This window comes from Ranitomeya variabilis, chromosome 5 (genome assembly GCF_051348905.1).
Source record: "Ranitomeya variabilis isolate aRanVar5 chromosome 5, aRanVar5.hap1, whole genome shotgun sequence".
NCBI lineage: Eukaryota > Metazoa > Chordata > Amphibia > Anura > Dendrobatidae > Ranitomeya > Ranitomeya variabilis.
Window position 1 is genome coordinate 48,987,889 of NC_135236.1, and position 18,469 is coordinate 49,006,357.

The following is an 18,469-nucleotide window of genomic DNA, read 5'->3' on the forward strand; positions in this document are numbered from 1 at the left end:
GTGCCAGTGGTGCGGTGCTCTGAGTGGGTGGAGCAGTGCCAGTGGTGCGGTGCTGAGTGGGTGGAGCAGTGCCAGTGGTGCGGTGCTCTGAGTGGGTGGACCAGTGCCAGTGGTGCGGTGCTCTGAGTGGGTGGACCAGTGCCCTGTGGGGCTCCCTCTCTACTATAATGATCACTGTATTTCTGTCTTGTCTTTTTCATGTCTCTCTATCCCTCTGATATATTGGCCCCCGGCAAAAAAAAAATCATCCAAAATGCACTATGAATCTCATGTGTCCATCCATGAAACTGGTCTGTGTCTTCATGCCAACTACACCCCACCTCCCCCCATACCTAATATAACCCTAACCCCAACCCCACTTTGCACAAATTCCTGCTGCAATCTCCTCCATCTACAATTGCATCGCAGAACCCGGTTGGTTTGTAATTTATAACCTAATGCATTAACATTACCTGCTGCATGTCAGAGGTTGTGCACTCAAACTCACCCCATCCCTCACTCTTGACATGTCTATCTCAATCTTATGTTCTCCTGATCTTCTGCGTGAAACCCTTTCTTCTTGTGCGAGGAACTTTCCCTCAACTATACCTACCTGTCCTGCATTCATACAGTGACATCACTGCTTCCAAATCTGTAGTACACCTCACTACAACTGCTGTCTATTCATACAGTGACATCACTGCTTCCACATCTGTAGTACACCTCACTACACCTGCTGTCTATTCATACAGTGACATCACTGCTTCCACATCTGTAGTACACCTCTCTACACCTGCTGTCTATTCATACAGTGACATCACTGCTTCCACATCTGTAGTACACCTCACTACACCTGCTGTCTATTCATACAGTGACATCACTGCTTCCACATCTGTAGTACACCTCACTACACCTGCTGTCTATTCATACAGTGACATCACTGCTTCCACATCTGTAGTACAACTCTCTACACCTGCTGTCTATTCATACAGTGACATCACTGCTTCCACATCTGTAGTTCACCTCACTACACCTGCTATCTATTCATACAGTGACATCACTGCTTCCACATCTGTAGTACACCTCACTACACCTGCTGTCTATTCATACAGTGACATCACTGCTTCCACATCTGTAGTACACCTCACTACACCTGCTGTCTATTCATACAGTGACATCACTGCTTCCACATCTGTAGTACACCTCTCTACACCTGCTGTCTATTCATAGTGATATCGCTGCTTCCACATCTGTAGTACACCTCACTACACCTGCTGTCTATTCATACAGTGACATCACTGCTTCCACATCTGTAGTACACCTCTCTACACCTGCTGTCTATTCATACAGTGACATCACTGCTTCCACATCTGTAGTTCACCTCACTACACCTGCTATCTATTCATACAGTGACATCACTGCTTCCACATCTGTAGTACACCTCACTACACCTGCTGTCTATTCATACAGTGACATCACTGCTTCCACATCTGTAGTACACCTCACTACACCTGCTGTCTATTCATACAGTGACATCACTGCTTCCACATCTGTAGTACACCTCACTACACCTGCTATCTATTCATACAGTGACATCACTGCTTCCACATCTGTAGTACACCTCACTACACCTGCTGTCTATTCATACAGTGACATCACTGCTTCCACATCTGTAGTACACCTCTCTACACCTGCTGTCTATTCATACAGTGACATCACTGCTTCCACATCTGTAGTTCACCTCACTACACCTGCTGTCTATTCATACAGTGACATCACCGCTTCCACATCTGTAGTACATCTCTCTACACCTGCTGTCTATTCATACAGTGACATCACTGCTTCCACATCTGTAGTACACCTCACTACACCTGCTGTCTATTCATACAGTGACATCACTGCTTCCACATCTGTAGTACACCTCTCTACACCTGCTGTCTATTCATACAGTGACATCACTGCTTCCACATCTGTAGTTCACCTCACTACACCTGCTATCTATTCATACAGTGACATCACTGCTTCCACATCTGTAGTACACCTCTCTACACCTGCTGTCTATTCATACAGTGACATCACTGCTTCCACATCTGTAGTACAACTCTCTACACCTGCTGTCTATTCATACAGTGACATCACTGCTTCCACATCTGTAGTACACCTCACTACACCTGCTGTCTATTCATACAGTGACATCACTGCTTCCACATCTGTAGTACACCACACTACACCTGCTGTCTATTCATACAGTGACATCACTGCTTCCACATCTGTAGTACACCTCACTACACCTGCCGTCTATTCATACAGTGACATCACTGCTTCCACATCTGTAGTACACCTCTCTACACCTGCTGTCTATTCATACAGTGACATCACTGCTTCCACATCTGTAGTACACCTCTCTACACCTGCTGTCTATTCATACAGTGACATCACTGCTTCCACATCTGTAGTACACCTCTCTACACCTGCTGTCTATTCATACAGTGACATCACTGCTTCCACATCTGTAGTACACCTCACTACACCTGCTGTCTATTCATACAGTGACATCACTGCTTCCACATCTGTAGTACACCTCACTACACCTGCTGTCTATTCATACAGTGACATCACTGCTTCCACATCTGTAGTACAACTCTCTACACCTGCTGTCTATTCATACAGTGACATCACTGCTTCCACATCTGTAGTTCACCTCACTACACCTGCTGTCTATTCATACAGTGACATCACTGCTTCCACATCTGTAATACACCTCACTAAACCTGCTGTCTAGTCATACAGTGACATTACTGGTTCCACATCTTTAATACACCTCTCTACACTTGCTGTCTATTCATAGTGACATCACTGCTTCTACATCTTTAATACACCTCACTACACCTGCTGTCTATTCATAATGTGACATCGCTGCTTCCACATCTGTAGTACAACTCACTACACCTGCCATCTATTCATACAGTGACATCGCTGCTTCCACATCTGTAGTAAACCTCACTACACCTGCTGTCTATTCATAATGTGACTTCTCTGTTTCCACATCTGTAGTACAACTCTCTACACCTGCTGTCTATTCATACAGTGACATCACTGCTTCCACATCTGTAGTACACCTCACTACACCTGCCATCTATTCATACAGTGACATCACTGCTTCCACATCTGTAGTACACTGTCAGGAAAATATGAAGTATTTTTGATTGTTCGAGTTACACAGACAGGGCTGCCTGCTACTCCTCCCACCAATGTTTTAGGTAAAGCCAAAATCCTTCTTGCTGCTCCTTCCCCCCCTCTCTGTGAATTTCCACTCCCCCCTCCCTTCCACCAAATGGTCACTGGAATGTGAGTTTATGGCTCTGCCAGCTAGCAGAGAGCAGAAGGTGTTTGTCAGTCAAAAATCCTTTGTCTGCTAGGCATAACACTTAAAGTCAAAGTCCAATAACACACATTAATCCTAGAAACATGAAAATTAGATTTTAAGCATCTGGGCAATTAGGGCTACGCATTGCAGTGGTTTGCAGCATTTAGGGCCATCGGAAACCTGGGAAATGAATTTCTGCCCACCAGTAAATCACAGACATACCGTGTTTGGACTCTACAGAATGGTAAAATCACATTGACAAAAATAATGCCAATATCGTTGGCCTGTGAGCTTTCGGGCCAAAGATATGGAAAAAAGGAGTTTTGATAACTTTCCAAAATAGGTGCATCTCCCAGGAAACAGCTCACATGTGAGGTCAGGGAAAGTGGGAGTCTATAAGTTTATGGCTGAACCATAAAACAGGAACGTTTATTTTGGGAAGTGATTCAGAGACGGAGAGACAGCTAGACAACATGCTGGTTTGCTGAATCATTTCCTTGGGAACTCTCCTCCCCTTTATCGACATGTCATACCTGTGACTGAGATTTAGTAAGTTCGCACCTTTATACCTTTTATTTTATAATTGTTTGTACATATTTGTATTTTGTCTCTCTTTTTAATATCTTTTGTAATTTTTGTAAACACTGATGATTTTTCTGGAGTAAACTTATAAATTTGCTAGCTACGTTCTTTTGGCTCTATGATTAAACCGACAAGTACGCCACGCAAATTCACGCTACCTGGGGTTGGTTTCTGACCCGATATAGGCTTAGTAACAGATAGGCTTTTATCTAACAAGGAACTGGTGGAAGTATAGCGTTCTGGTGTTATTGGGGGATCCTGGCAGTGACGGACTGGAGGTTTATATATGTATTCCCGGCCTGGGACTGGTGATATATATACTGCCCTCACTGCCCTGATAACCAGCACGCAGCAGGGCAGCCTCTCCTGCAACTACTTATCCTATGTACTGTTCCGTGACTTACCTGAGGGTAAGGGGGTGCCAAAGAGCTGCAAATTTATGAACTGAACTAGAAAAGTTTAGTGGCTTTTCCTGACAAATTTGTGGCAGAGCGGTGGGATCATAGAGCATTAGTGATCTGGTTTGAGCAATCATTCCTCTCACTAAAAACTTCCACGGTTCTTGTGAGGACCCTGCGCAAAAAGTTTGAAGATCGAACTTAGTGTTTATTAGATCTGAGACAATACCATATGTGTAGCAGTTACACCCTACTCCTCTTCGTTTTTCTATCCTATCTTTTATTTGGCAATGATGGCTACGATGGGAGAGTCCTGGAATAACCAGCAGACCAAGGATGCTCTTACTGCCCTCTGAACACTGAGACAGATTGACTCCACAGGCAAATCAGGCACCTAATGATTGCGGAACTGATGCAATGTGCCACAAAGCCAGTCCCTCACCAGAGCCTGGTGATGCAGAAACCAGCTCAAGCGCAGGTGGTGCTGCTGCGAAGGTTCAACCAGTGAATGCCAGCCTTACTCGCAACCAGAGTAGTGTGGACCCTCTCCTCCAGATGGCCTTGGAGCAACTCCACGCAGACGAACGTGAGGGACGTCTGATGCTGATCCTGCAATTCCAAGAGCAACAGGCTGAGAGAACTGAGCCACAGGCTCAGAGAGCGGAAGAGAGATAGTACCAGCTGGAGTTAGCCCGAATCCAGCGGCAGAGATATTCTAAGTACAGCAGTGAGTCCAATAATTCCACAACCTTTAAACCCTGGCCAGAACACTTTCCAGTGATGGAAAAGGAGGGAAATTTGGCCATATTTCTGAGGAGGTCTGAAAAAGCCTGCAGCCAGTATTAGCTGCCTGGGGACCAGTGGGCCCGATATTTAACTCCAGGGCTCAGAGGAAAAGCTCCGGAGGCACTTGCTTCTCTCCCTCGAGACCAAGATGGATACTGAGGCCATCAAGTAGGCGCTGATAAAAAAAAGTACCAGCTGACACCTGAGGTCTACCGTAAAAAGTTCCGGAACCTCCAACTTGGACCACATGACAGCTACAGCGATGTGGTGCATGGGCTCAGAACCCACTTTGAACAGTGGGTCCAAGGACTCTCAATGACCACCTTTGAGCAGCTAAAGGACTTGATGGTGAAAGACTAGTTCCTACATCTTTGTGCGGCTGAGGTTTGACAGTTCGTGATGGACTGGGAGCCAAAAGAGGCGGATAAAGCAGTGCAGATTGCCGACACCAACACGGCCAATCGTAAACTGGAGGTGTGGAAGCCGGTCATCGCCAGTGGGAACGGGGGTAAGCCATCGACCACCCCCAGTGCCCCTGCCAGCCGGCCCTCAGGGGGACTTCCCCCATCTTCCAGCATCCGGCCTGCATATGACTCCCAGCACTGCTATACCTGTGACCGGAGTGGTCACGTCAGCCTTGTCTGCCTGTAGAGGTAGAAGATGAACCCCACATCTGAGGCCCCAGGACCTAGTGCAGCCATTCGTTTTGTGGGTGGGGAGGTTGGGAGAGCCCGTGAAAATTTGCAACCAGCAACTGTGGGCAACACCATTACTGTTGGGCTTAGGGACACTGACTCAGAACAAACTCTTTTGCACCCTGAGTTTGTGTTGCCGGAGGAACTCATTCCTGGGAAGACCCTGACTGTCGCCGGTTTTGGGGGTGTTCGCCATCTCTTACCGATGGCCCAGGTTTTTCTGGATTGGGGTGCGGGGAGGGGAATAAGAGAAGTGGGGGTGTTGGAGACTATTCCCACAAATGTTTTATTGGGAACTGATCTGGAACGGTTGGTTGCCCGATACATCCCCGACAACCCTCCCAGATCTGATATGTCATGTGATGCAATTGTCCATAAGGTTAATGTGATGATTAATTTAAATGTGTATTGTGATACGGGAATGTTCAGCCACATCATGCTGCAAGTTGATGCTGCTGAGGGTCTCCTAAAAGGAGCCAGCATAAGTGCTAAGGGCGATGGGAGCAGGCCCGGAGACCATGAAGCAGATGGTCCCGTTCACCTGACCAGTGTCACGATGGAATGTGACGCTGCCAGTGGTAACTGCCCCAGAGGTAGCAAAGCATCTAAGGTAAAAAGGAGGCCAGGGAAGGTGTTAACCCCAGCCTGCCCGGGATGTGGGATGGTATGTCCTACAACCAGGCAGGGTGATGATGGGAAAAAGGTACCCCTAGCCTGTCAGAGGTGTGGGGAAATTGTACACAGAGTCCATCAAAGTGGTGAGCCAGTATGTCCCACAGCCTGTCTGAGAAATAGGAAAATGTTATTTCCCGAGGAGACAGCCTGTCCAAGCACTGTCATCCTTGGCTTGATAACCCAGAATGCAGGAAATATCCTGTCTTCTGGACTCTCATCATCAAGTGGTATAACAGGTCCAGTGATTGACCTAGAACAGGTCCCAGAAAGTTCCTGTAAATTTGGGGCCTTAGCGTCACATCTGACTTCCCCTAGCCAGTAGTTCCAAACCGGTTGGAAGACAATGAGTAGTCCCCCTGGAGAAGCCTATCTCCGGAGAGCTGCAGAGATGCGCATGGAGGGGTATCGAGAGTTCCTGCCTCCATAGTGCAGTCAAAAAAGGAGGAGGTGTCAGGAAAATATGAACTATTTTCCATTGTTCGAGTTACACAGCCAGGGCTAACTGCTACTCTTACCACCAATGGTTTCTGTAAAGCCAAAATCCTTCTTGCAGCTCATTCCCCCCTCTCTTTGAATTTCCGCTCCCCCCTCCCTTCCACCAAATGGTCACTGGAATGTGAGTTTATGGCTCTGCTAGCTATCAGAGAGCAGAAGGTGTTTATCTGCCAAAATACCCTTTGTCTGCTAGACATAACACTTAAAGTCAAAGTTCAATAACACACATTATTCCTAGAAACACGAAAATTAGATTTACAGGATCTGGAGAATTAGGGCTATGCATAGCAGCGTTGTGCAGCATTTAGGGCTTTGGGAAACCTGGGAGATGAATTTCTGCCCACCAGTAAATCTACAGACATACCGTGTTTGGACTCTAAAGAAGGTAAAATCACAGGGGTAAAAATAATGCTAATATCGTTGGCCTGTAAGCTTCTGGCCATAGATATGGAAAAAAGGAGTTTTGATAACTTTCCAAAATAGGTGTATCTCCCATGAAACAGCCCACATGTGAGGTCAGCCAAAGTGGGAGTCCCTAAGTTTATGGCCAAACCTTAAAATAAGAACGCCCATTTTGGGAGGTGATTCACAACCCGAGAGACAGCTAGACATGCTGGGGTGCTGAATCATTCCCTTGGGAACTCTCCTCCCCTTTATCGACATGTCATACCTGTGACTAAGATTTAGTAAGTTCGCACCTTTATCCCTTTTATTTTATAACTGTACATATTTGTATTTTGTCTCTTTTGTAATATCTTCTGTAATTTTTGCAAACACTGCCAATTTTTCTGGAGTAAACTTATAAATTTGCTAGCTACGTTCTTTTGGCTCTATGATTAAACCGACAAGTACGCCACGCAAATTCACACTACCTGGGGTTGGTTTCTGACCCGATATAGGCTTAGTAACAGATCGGCTTTTATCTAACAAGGAACTGGTGGAAGCATAGCGTTCTGGTGTTACTGGGGGATCCTGGCAGTGACAGACTGGAGGTTTATATATGTATTCCCGGCCTGGAACTGGTGATATATATACTGCCCTCACTGCCCCGATAACCAGCCCGCAGCAGGGCAGCCTCTCCTGCAACTACTTATCCTATGTACTGTTCCGTGACTTACCTGAGGGTAGGGGGGGTGCCAAAGAGATGCAAATTTATGAACTGAACTAGAAAAGTTTAGTGGCTTTTCCTGACAAATTGGTGGCAGAGCGGTGGGATCATAGAGCATTAGTGATTTGGTTTGAGTAATCATTCCTCTCACTAAAAACTTCCACGGTTCTTGTGAGGACCCTGCGCAAAAAGTTTGAAGATCGAACTTAGTGTTTATTAGATCTGAGACAATACTGTATGTGTAACAGTTACACCCTACTCCTCTTCGTTTTTCTGTCCTATCTTTTATTTGGCAATGATGGCTACGATGGGAGAGTCCTGGAATAACCAGCAGACCAAGGATGCTCTTACTGCCCTCTGAACACTGAGACAGATTGACTCTACAGGCAAACCAGGCACCTAATGATAGCGGAACTGATGCAATGTGCCATAAAGCCAGTCCCTCAGCAGAGCCTGGTGATGCAGAAAGCAGCTCAAGTGCAGGTGGTGCTGCTGCGAAGGTTCATCCAGTGAATGCCAGCCTTACTCGCAACAAGAGTAGTGTGGACCCTCTCCTCCAGATGGCCTTGGAGCAACTCCACGCAGACGAACGTGAGGGACGTCTGATGCTGATCCTGCAATTCCAAGAGCAACAGGCTGAGAGAACTGAGCCACAGGCTCAGAGAGCGGTAGAGAGACAGTACCAGCTGGAGTTAGCCCGAATCCAGCGGCAGAGATCTTCCCAGTACAGCAGTGAGTCCAATAATTCCACAACCTTTAAACCCTTGCCAGAACACTTTCCAGTGATGGAAAAGGAGGGAAATTTGGCCATATTTCTGAGGGGGTTTGAAAAAGCCTGCAGCCAGTATTAGCTGCCTGGGGACCAGTGGGCCCAATATTTAACTCCAGGGCTCAGAGGAAAAGCTACAGAGGCACTTGCTTCTCTCCCTCGAGACCAAGATGGAGACTGAGGCCATGAAGCAGGCTCTGATAAAAAAAGTACCAGATGACACCTGAGGTCTACTGTAAAAAGTTCCGGAACCTCCAACTTGGACTACATGACAGCTACAGCGATGTGGTGCATGGGCTCAGAACCCACTTTGAACAGTGGGTCCAAGGACTCTCAGTGACCACCTTTGAGCCAATATAGGCTTGGTAACGAACCGGCTTATATCTAATGAGAAACTGGTGGCAGCATAGCGTTCCGGTGTTATTGGGTGATCCTGGCGGTGACGGACCGGAGGTCTATATATGTATTCCCGGCCTGGGACTGGTGATATATATATATATATATATATATATATATATATATATATATATATATATATATATATATATACACCACCCTCACTGCCGAGTGCCCCGATAACCAGCACGCGGCAGGGCAGCCTCTCCGGTGACTACTTATCCTAGATGCAGTTCTCCGACTGACCTGAGGGTAAGGGGGGTGCCAAAGAGCTGCAAGTTCATGAACTGAGCTAGAAAAGTAAAGTGGCTTTTCCTAACATACCCCTCTCTACACCTCTCCACATCTGTAGCACACCTCACTACACCTGTCGTCTATTCATACAGTGACATCACTGCTTCCACATCTGTAGTACACCTCACTACACCTGCTGTCTATTCATACAGTGATATGACTGCTTCCACATCTATAGTACACGTCACTACACCTGCTGTCATCTGTAGTACACCTCACTACACCTGCTGTCATCTGTAGTACACCTCACTACACCTGCTGTCATCTGTAGTACACCTCACTACACCTGCTGTCATCTGTAGTACACCTCACTACCCCTGCTGTCATCTGTAGTACACGTCACTACACCTGCTGTCATCTGTAGTACACCTCACTACACCTGCTGTCATCTGTAGTACACCTCACTACCCCTGCTGTCATCTGTAGTACACGTCACTACACCTGCTGTCATCTGTAGTACACGTCACTACACCTGCTGTCATCTGTAGTACACCTCACTACACCTGCTGTCATCTGTAGTACACCTCACTACCCCTGCTGTCATCTGTAGTACACCTCACTACACCTGCTGTCATCTGTAGTACACCTCACTACACCTGCTGTCATCTGTAGTACACCTCACTACACCTGCTGTCATCTGTAGTACACGTCACTACACCTGCTGTCATCTGTAGTACACCTCACTACACCTGCTGTCATCTGTAGTACACCTCACTACACCTGCTGTCATCTGTAGTACACCTCACTACACCTGCTGTCATCTGTAGTACACCTCACTACACCTGCTGTCATCTGTAGTACACCTCACTACATCTGCTGTCATCTGTAGTACACCTCACTACACCTGCTGTCATCTGTAGTACACCTCACTACACCTGCTGTCATCTGTAGTACACCTCACTACATCTGCTGTCATCTGTAGTACACCTCACTACATCTGCTGTCATCTGTAGTACACCTCACTACACCTGCTGTCATCTGTAGTACACCTCACTACATCTGCTGTCATCTGTAGTACACCTCACTACACCTGCTGTCATCTGTAGTACACCTCACTACACCTGCTGTCATCTGTAGTACACCTCACTACATCTGCTGTCATCTGTAGTACACCTCACTACACCTGCTGTCATCTGTAGTACACCTCACTACATCTGCTGTCATCTGTAGTACACCTCACTACACCTGCTGTCATCTGTAGTACACCTCACTACACCTGCTGTCATCTGTAGTACACCTCACTACATCTGCTGTCATCTGTAGTACACCTCCCACTACACCTGCTGAATATTCATACAATGACCTACAGCGATCACTGTCCATTGCTTCTCTAACATTGAGGCTTCCACATCTACATTTGCCCGTTTATGATCTCCTTACATGACTGTCGTAACTAACTTCTTTAGGCACAGTCATATTCTTACACAATTCCAAACATAGAAGCTCCATTGATAGCATTACATCTCTCAAGTCAAGTACAAAACAAAGTCAACCTGCACTTCCCATTCTTTTTCATTCCAGTAGTGCACTCAGACTCTTTTTTCCGCTTCTTCTCTCAAAACTCTTTCACCCCTAAAATCTAACAGTTCAACAAGACTGCATGACCCCTTGATCCTGTTAAGGGTTTTGGCTTTGCCTATTGCTGTGCATGATGCATTGTCCCAGCTAAATACTAGGAAGCTTCTGGGGTACCTGAGAAAATGACCTAAATTATTCTCACAACTGGGTTACATAATTAAGAGATCGTGGTCATTTTGTAATATCTGCTACATAGCCTTCATTTATAGGTATATTTAAGTGTCTTCCACTGTCTGATCTGATGAAGTGGTAATATGCATTAAAGACCTGATACAACCCTTGAGACTGAGACAAAAAAGGAAAATAACAAGCTCTTCAGGAAACTAGAATAACTCATTATAAGTTATAACACATGAGGAATCAGGCATCTCCTTATCTATAGCTATGTATATAGTTTTTATATAGTATAAAAGCTTATTCTTTTATCTTACATTGTGTTCAGCTTTTTTTCATGGAACTTGCCCTCCAAAGCCTGGCCTAGTATGGGCAATAGTTACATTCCAGGAGAGGAGTTAACTCCTAACACACCAGTCTGCTTTCTTTCGCCCATTGATTGATATGTAGCAGTTAGTTGCTCACCTCCCTAACAGTTTCAGACAGGGCTCTAATCAATCCTATAAAATCATAATCCCCTGGCACTCATCATCAGCAGTTTTCAGAGCAGCTCTCCTAATCACTACTCACTTTCCTGACCTGTGTGTAGATATAGTGATAACAATGTATACTCAGAAATAACACTGATAAACCATTAATATGTAGTAGGAGAATGAACCAGAACTGTCACTCAAGTACTAGCACCTCCCCCTCCCCCAAACAACCAGGATGTAAGGAAACTGCAGAGCTGTGTGCTGCTCAAGAGACAACAACTTGAGAGTCCTCCTTCAAGTTAAATTCCCTAACAAAATGCCTGTTATAGCTTTAAATATTAATTTCAATCCCAGTTACGCTCCACCAAAGAAGTATAGTCTTTTTTCATTGATAACTTAATTTTTGGATGTTGGAAGGTGCTAGTTTTCCTTGTGAAGATCCAGCTGGTTTAGGGAAGGCTCTAGGCCTATGCCACTCGTACTCTCCCTACTGTTATCAAAGTCAGAGAAATGCCAAGAAGAGTTTGTATTTCCAAGACAGCCCACCATCTTATCATCATAACCCCCCCATATGTTAAAAGTTAGCAGTTTAGATAAAATGTAACCCTTCATGCATGGTCATATAGACAGCTGTGTGGCTCTCAGCAAATGCTGCCAAAACAAACACTTATGTCTACCATGTATATAAAAGTTGAAGTAATATTAAAGTATGATGGCCACTTGTGTCTGCTGGGACCCCAGAAGCACCTGTTTTAATTTGGGACCTACATACAACGGATCCCTTGCTATGGAGGAGAAATACTAAAAGTAAGATAGAGTATAAGTTGAAAATACTTTAATGTTTCTCATAGTGTCTGACAGGGAGAATGCACTTTTTGGATGTCTAGCTGATAACTCTATAGGCTAGATGGGCTCCATGTATAAAAAAAAAAGAAAGAAAGCTGGTGCTGGCAAAAAATGAGTTGAGTTGTCTATAGGAACCAATCAGATCATTGATTTTTTTTTTATACATTAGAAAAATTATAGCTAAATTGTGATTGGTAACCATGGTCAACATCTCCACATTTTGTGGGCACTGCTTTTTATACATGTGGCGCTGTGTATTGGGGGATCCGTTCCATGTCTGAGTGTAGGAGACTCATAACCAATAATGCGCACCCCTCTTCCCACTTCAATGACCACTTTAGTCCATATTTTGGTGAGAGGAGTGGAGGAGCCCAAGCTCTGCATGTGCCAAACAATCCTAACGTAAAATGGCTGCTTGTTTCCAAATACAGTGCATTTGGTTTGACTCTTGTTTCTCCAATGGAAAACACATAACTTCTGGTTGGGATGAAGGAGTCAAGAGGTCTCCTGCTGGTTCTTGAGTATGAAAGCTAGTGTAAACAGTAAGGTGGCGGAGTTGCCCATAGTAGCCAATCAAATCTAACCATTTCATATCCAAATACTCATGAGTGGAGTCTGATTGGTTGCTGTGGCTAACACCCTGTCCGCCGCTCCACTTTGCATTAGTCTTCATACTTGAGGTCCACAGTGTCTCCTCACTCTGCACCCTTTTTCCTGACTTTAAACGGGCCCCAAGTGTTAATGAAACGTTCACTGGTTTCAAATGCTAAAAAAAAAAAAATCAAAAATCAATCAGAAACAAATAAATAAAATTATTGTAATCTCATGATAATTTCGTTATATTATTTTGGTTACTTTTCTGACTGACCGGGCTCCACCTAGAACGTATCTCTTCTCTATTCCTGGAGGACGTGGGGTTTTAAGACTTACAAAAACTAGTGCAAATGGGAAGAGTTTCCCAGAACAACCAATCAAGCTGCTGCTTCCTCTTGATAAAAATGTCTGTAATCGAATTGGTTGTCAGGAGGCGGTAGTTTTTAGAAATCTACCCTGTCATCACTATTTGCAGCTAAGTTTCGAACGATTTTTCCCCCCATAATAATTTTATTTATTTATTTCGCTGCTCAAGAAGTAATTAATGCCCATTAGCCTGTATTTACTGGGTCTCCGCTTTCCCTCCCCGTTTTCACTTTATAGGACAACTTTATCAACCTGAGTTTTCTGCGTTTGTTCCGAGCTGCCCGTCTCATTAAGCTTCTGCGGCAAGGCTACACTATTCGTATCCTTCTGTGGACCTTCGTCCAATCTTTCAAGGTATGTGAATGTACACGTAACTATATATATATATATATATATATATATATATATATATATATATATATACATACAGTGGGTACGGAAAGTATTCAGACTCCTTTAAATTTTTCACTCTTTGTTTCATTGCAGCCATTTGGTAAATTCAAAAAAGTTCATTTGTTCTCATTAATGTACACTCTGCACCCCATCTTGGCTGAAAAAAAAACCCAGAAATGTCATAATCTGTCTAAAAAGTGTGGTGTGTTATTTGTGTTTGAGGGATTGGCAGATCTCTCTGACATGGGTTTCCCAGTTTATAAAAGTTAACTTTTGATATTTGTCTGCTTGATAACTACATCATTTTTTCCTCTCTACAGGCGCTGCCCTATGTCTGCCTGCTGATCGCTATGCTCTTCTTCATTTATGCCATTATCGGCATGCAGGTCAGTGCTAGAATTAGTGCAGCTCTATTATGGCGTCCTCTTGTCTGACTCCAAGTATAAATACACAAATATAGAGCAAAATGGTGCTGTCTCCCAGGTTGTCTCCGGTGTTACTGTCAGATGAAGCCACCACCATGTTTGATGATGGGGATGGTGTTTTCAAACTGATGGGCAGTGTTAATTTTCTGCCACACATAGTGTTTTGCATTTACCCCCAAAAGTTCTACAGTAGTTTGGTCTCACCTGACCAGAGCACCTTTTTCCACAGGCTTTCTGTGCCCCCTACATGGCATTTTGAAGAAGGTACTTAATTGAGATGAGACTAAAGTAGAACTTTTTGGGCGTAGTGCAAAATGTCATGTGTGGTGAAAAACTAGCACGACACATAACCCTGAAAACACCATCCCCACCATCAAACATGGTGGCTGCATCATGCTGGGAGGAGCCTTTTACTTCAGCAGGTCAGAGTTGATGGGAAGATGAATGGAGCTAAATACAGTGCAATCCTGGAGGAAAACCTGTTAGAGGCTGCAAAAGTGTTGAGACTGAGGGTCATGTCAATACATGTTCAGCCATGTCTGATCCTTTCCATCTTTCTGCCACACTTCCTCTCTGTTTTCAGGTCTTTGGTAACATATCCCTGGAACAGGATGATGATACGGCTATAACTGAGCACAATAACTTTCGTACATTTTTTCAAGCTCTCATGTTACTTTTTCGGTAAGATTTCTTCTTATCTAGTCATTATCTGTGAAATTATCTCCTACTGTTGTGACCCATAATAGGGTATTACTTAAAGTATAATTTCATGAGATTTTTATTTTTTGTGTAGCATGTAATGTTACACAATGGATGATTTCCTCAATACACAAAACATTGTGGGTTTTAGATAACTTAGCGACAAAATGTACGATTGGTGGAGAGAGGTTCAACTTAATGGACCGTGGTCTTTTTTTCAACCTATGTAACTAACACTAGATGATCCCAGGAAAATAGTAAAACATGAGTATTATAATATTGTAACACTGCCGTGCGCCTTCCTATCCCACAGGAGCGCCACCGGTGAAGCATGGCATGATATCATGCTGTCTTGTTTGGGTGGGAAGCAGTGTGACGGTCAGTCGGGAATAAAGGAGAAGGACTGTGGGAGCGAGTTTGCGTATTTCTACTTTGTGTCTTTCATCTTCCTTTGCTCATTCCTGGTGAGTGTCACAGCTCTGAGATTATTGATAATATGTTTATAAAATGTTTGGATGGAGGAATAAATATCATGTAGGAGTTCTTACAATTCACAATAGATTTAAGGTGTAATTGTGATAGAATGAACACAGGTCGGCCTCCACGTGGAAGTGCAAACTGCACGATACCATATTGTTCACTGTATGTCTCCATAGGGTGCTCTGTCAGGTGTGTGGCCATGTGCAGAGTCCTCCTTGCTAGCAAATTATTTTTTTGGGGAAAAAAATTACACACACACAGTAAATAGATCCAGAGATGCAATTTTACAGCCCCCATTGACTTCTCTGGCATCTGTTCTATTATCTTTGCGGATTGTAACAAATATAAATTGGGAATTTGCTGTTTGCGTCATTCCCGATACATTTAATTCAACATGAAACTGTGCTTTAAATCTCTATCCACAAACTGCAGATTTTTTTTTAAAGTTGAATAGCACAACCAATCCACAGAAAAATCCCCACGCACATTTCAGTGTGGATTCCACCGTATTTATTGAAAATTTCTGCAATAGGTTACGTGTTCTGAAAACTAGGAAATCCACAGCATGGCATAAAGTTTGTGCAGATTTCCCCACTATATGTGAATGGGGGGCTTTACAATCTCCTGTATAGTATATATTTTTACTGTAAATTACCGTGGGTTTTCGGTCTGAAATCAGCAGCAATTCCGAAGAATTTTATTTCACTCTTCCGTTGGGTCTACGCAGCAATATTGCACCAGATAGGCAGCAGAATCAGATCTTTTGTAGTGGACGGAAACTCATTGTGAGAGTATTCCCAAGATATAACTAGAACACTTGTTTGATCAAAACAAAATTATTTCCCCGGTCTAAGAGGGTATGTATATATGTATGTATGTTGGACAGAAGCATGTTGGAGGTTATAGTCACACACTTTTGTAGTGGTATTGTTGATTTGTGGACACATGTTGTCATAGTTGTTCTCCCTCTGCAGATGTTAAACCTGTTTGTCGCTGTCATCATGGATAACTTTGAATATTTAACCCGTGATTCCTCCATTTTGGGTCCACATCACCTAGATGAATATGTGAGAATCTGGGCAGAGTATGATCCGGCTGCCTGGTGAGTCACTTGATCTACTCAATTTAATACAAGATTTATGAGTGAGGGGGGAGTGGATTAATCAAATATTAATTAAAAGTAAAAGTCATCAATCAGCTTAATAAACATGAAAGAAAAAAAAAAGAAAATACTATAGATGAGTCAGTGTTCAAATAATGCATCAGGTGAAGACCAAAGTGTTAACCAAGATCTACCAAGATGACATAATACAGAATGCTGAAAAAGAAAACAAAAATAATCAAAAATTCCAGAAGACAACAAAAGAAACAGCTGGAAGAACGTGAATGGAAGTGAATAGACACCGTTTGTAAAAAAAAAATAAGCCATGAGCTTGAAACCCTGCAAAGAAAGTGAAAATTGGGTGGACGGTGAGAAGATAAAAAAGGTGAATACAGGGAATGATGGCTCATATTCTAAAGATTCCTTTTACTATTGTCTCACAATTTTTTGCCGTGAGCAAAAGATCTACTACTTGTCTGCTCCCTTGGGAAAAAGTATGCACATTGGTTCTCCTCTAGAAGAAAGAGAACCACTTATTGGTAACCATCCTGTGGGTCATTATCAATCACAGGTACAGATTAGAGTTCTGGTCAGCTGGGTGAGATGCCATGCCTGCAGGTCTTAGGAAGTACAGTACTGGTTGTCTTTGCAAAGATCCAGCTGATGTGGAGAATCTTACTGGTAAAGCTTTCTGGCCCAATGTCTTCTTTAACTTTCATGATATAGCCAATTATAAGATAATGCCTTTTGCCATTTGTGGATTTACTCTTCAATCTTTTCTTAGCTTTGGAACGTTCCTCTAGATGTTCCTCCTAATTGGTCAAGATTGGGTGACTCAGGGAGTAACGCTTGTCTCGGTAGCTCCTTGTCCGTTACATGGGGTGTTTATTATTGAACGTTGTCTTTATATGAACAATCAGGTTTATATTTCAGCGACAGATTTCCAGAAATAACTTTAGCAAGTTGAGTGTTTTTGCAACTCTATAAACATCCATTAGCCTTAAGGAGCCAGTTCAGCTTTAGTTCCAGCTCATTCAGGTTTACAATGCATTATCACTCTCCATCAACGAGTAGTTTATAGCGAATATATGAAAACACTGACCTAAAGAGTAATGCTTGGCTCCCTCTCTGGACATTTGCTGGTCCATGCCAGCTATGGCGTGTAGATTCTGCATAGCCTACAGTGGTAGTTGTCAACACCAAATGACAAATAGACAGTGACCAGCTATGGAGCAGCCCTCTCTCTCCAATGGCCCAATAGTTGTTGCATATACGTTCTTGTCTGAAGACTTTGGCAAACAATGCAGACTACGAAGCAAGATATGTCCATGAAGCACCAGCCATTGTTACTCTTCATTCTATCCAATGGGAATTTGTAAGAACCAATGCTGCAGAGGAGAATGAGGTTATAAGATTAGCCTGTTCCGATTATCATCCAGGAGTGGATGAAGGAGAACTGTCTTTTTAAATATAGTGTGCTCGAGGAAGGAACTCGTGGTCCAGACTAATCAAAGTAGAAACCTCAGGACCACAAAAAAAGAAAATGGGACTGTAGGCCTTGCTGCAGTGTTATTTATGTTTATCTGGCAAGGAGTCAAAACAGATGTGGTCCAATGTTTCAACCAAACACAGTCTTTGTCAAGGACATCTGTGTGCAGCAAAAGTCGTCAACCAGAAATGTTACAGGATGTAAGTCCAGGTTGGCCCATATCTGTTTTGACTATCAAAATAAATAACAGTGCAGGAAGACTGACAGTCCCATTTTCTTTTTTTGTGGTGCTGAGTTTTCTACTTCGTATCATCCAGAAGTGGAACCCTCTACTCCTTAGCTCCATCTGCTCTGCCTTAGTCCTGA

The 18,469-nt window shown here is 43.7% G+C and overlaps 1 protein-coding gene and 1 long non-coding RNA gene across 7 annotated transcripts in view; one reads left to right on the forward strand and one right to left on the reverse strand.

Annotated features, from left to right (window-relative positions):
* Positions 1–18,469, forward strand: part of CACNA1A (calcium voltage-gated channel subunit alpha1 A) — a 351,768-nt gene that overhangs the window by 256,225 nt on the left and 77,074 nt on the right. Inside the window, exons 32-36 of the mRNA XM_077261846.1 lie at positions 13,753–13,869; positions 14,229–14,294; positions 14,917–15,014; positions 15,346–15,496; positions 16,487–16,614. Of these exons, the coding sequence (XP_077117961.1) occupies positions 13,753–13,869; positions 14,229–14,294; positions 14,917–15,014; positions 15,346–15,496; positions 16,487–16,614 (560 nt within the window). The remainder of the gene's footprint in view (positions 1–13,752; positions 13,870–14,228; positions 14,295–14,916; positions 15,015–15,345; positions 15,497–16,486; positions 16,615–18,469) is intronic.
* The window catches only part of LOC143774355 (uncharacterized), a 308,203-nt gene that overhangs the window by 122,163 nt on the left and 167,571 nt on the right, over positions 1–18,469 (reverse strand). For 2 of the 6 annotated variants that reach the window (XR_013215519.1, XR_013215516.1), the window contains one exon: positions 8,096–8,265. The exons of the other annotated variants lie outside the window; for them this stretch is intronic. This is a non-coding gene — a long non-coding RNA (uncharacterized LOC143774355). The remainder of the gene's footprint in view (positions 1–8,095; positions 8,266–18,469) is intronic. 6 annotated transcript variants of the gene reach the window in all.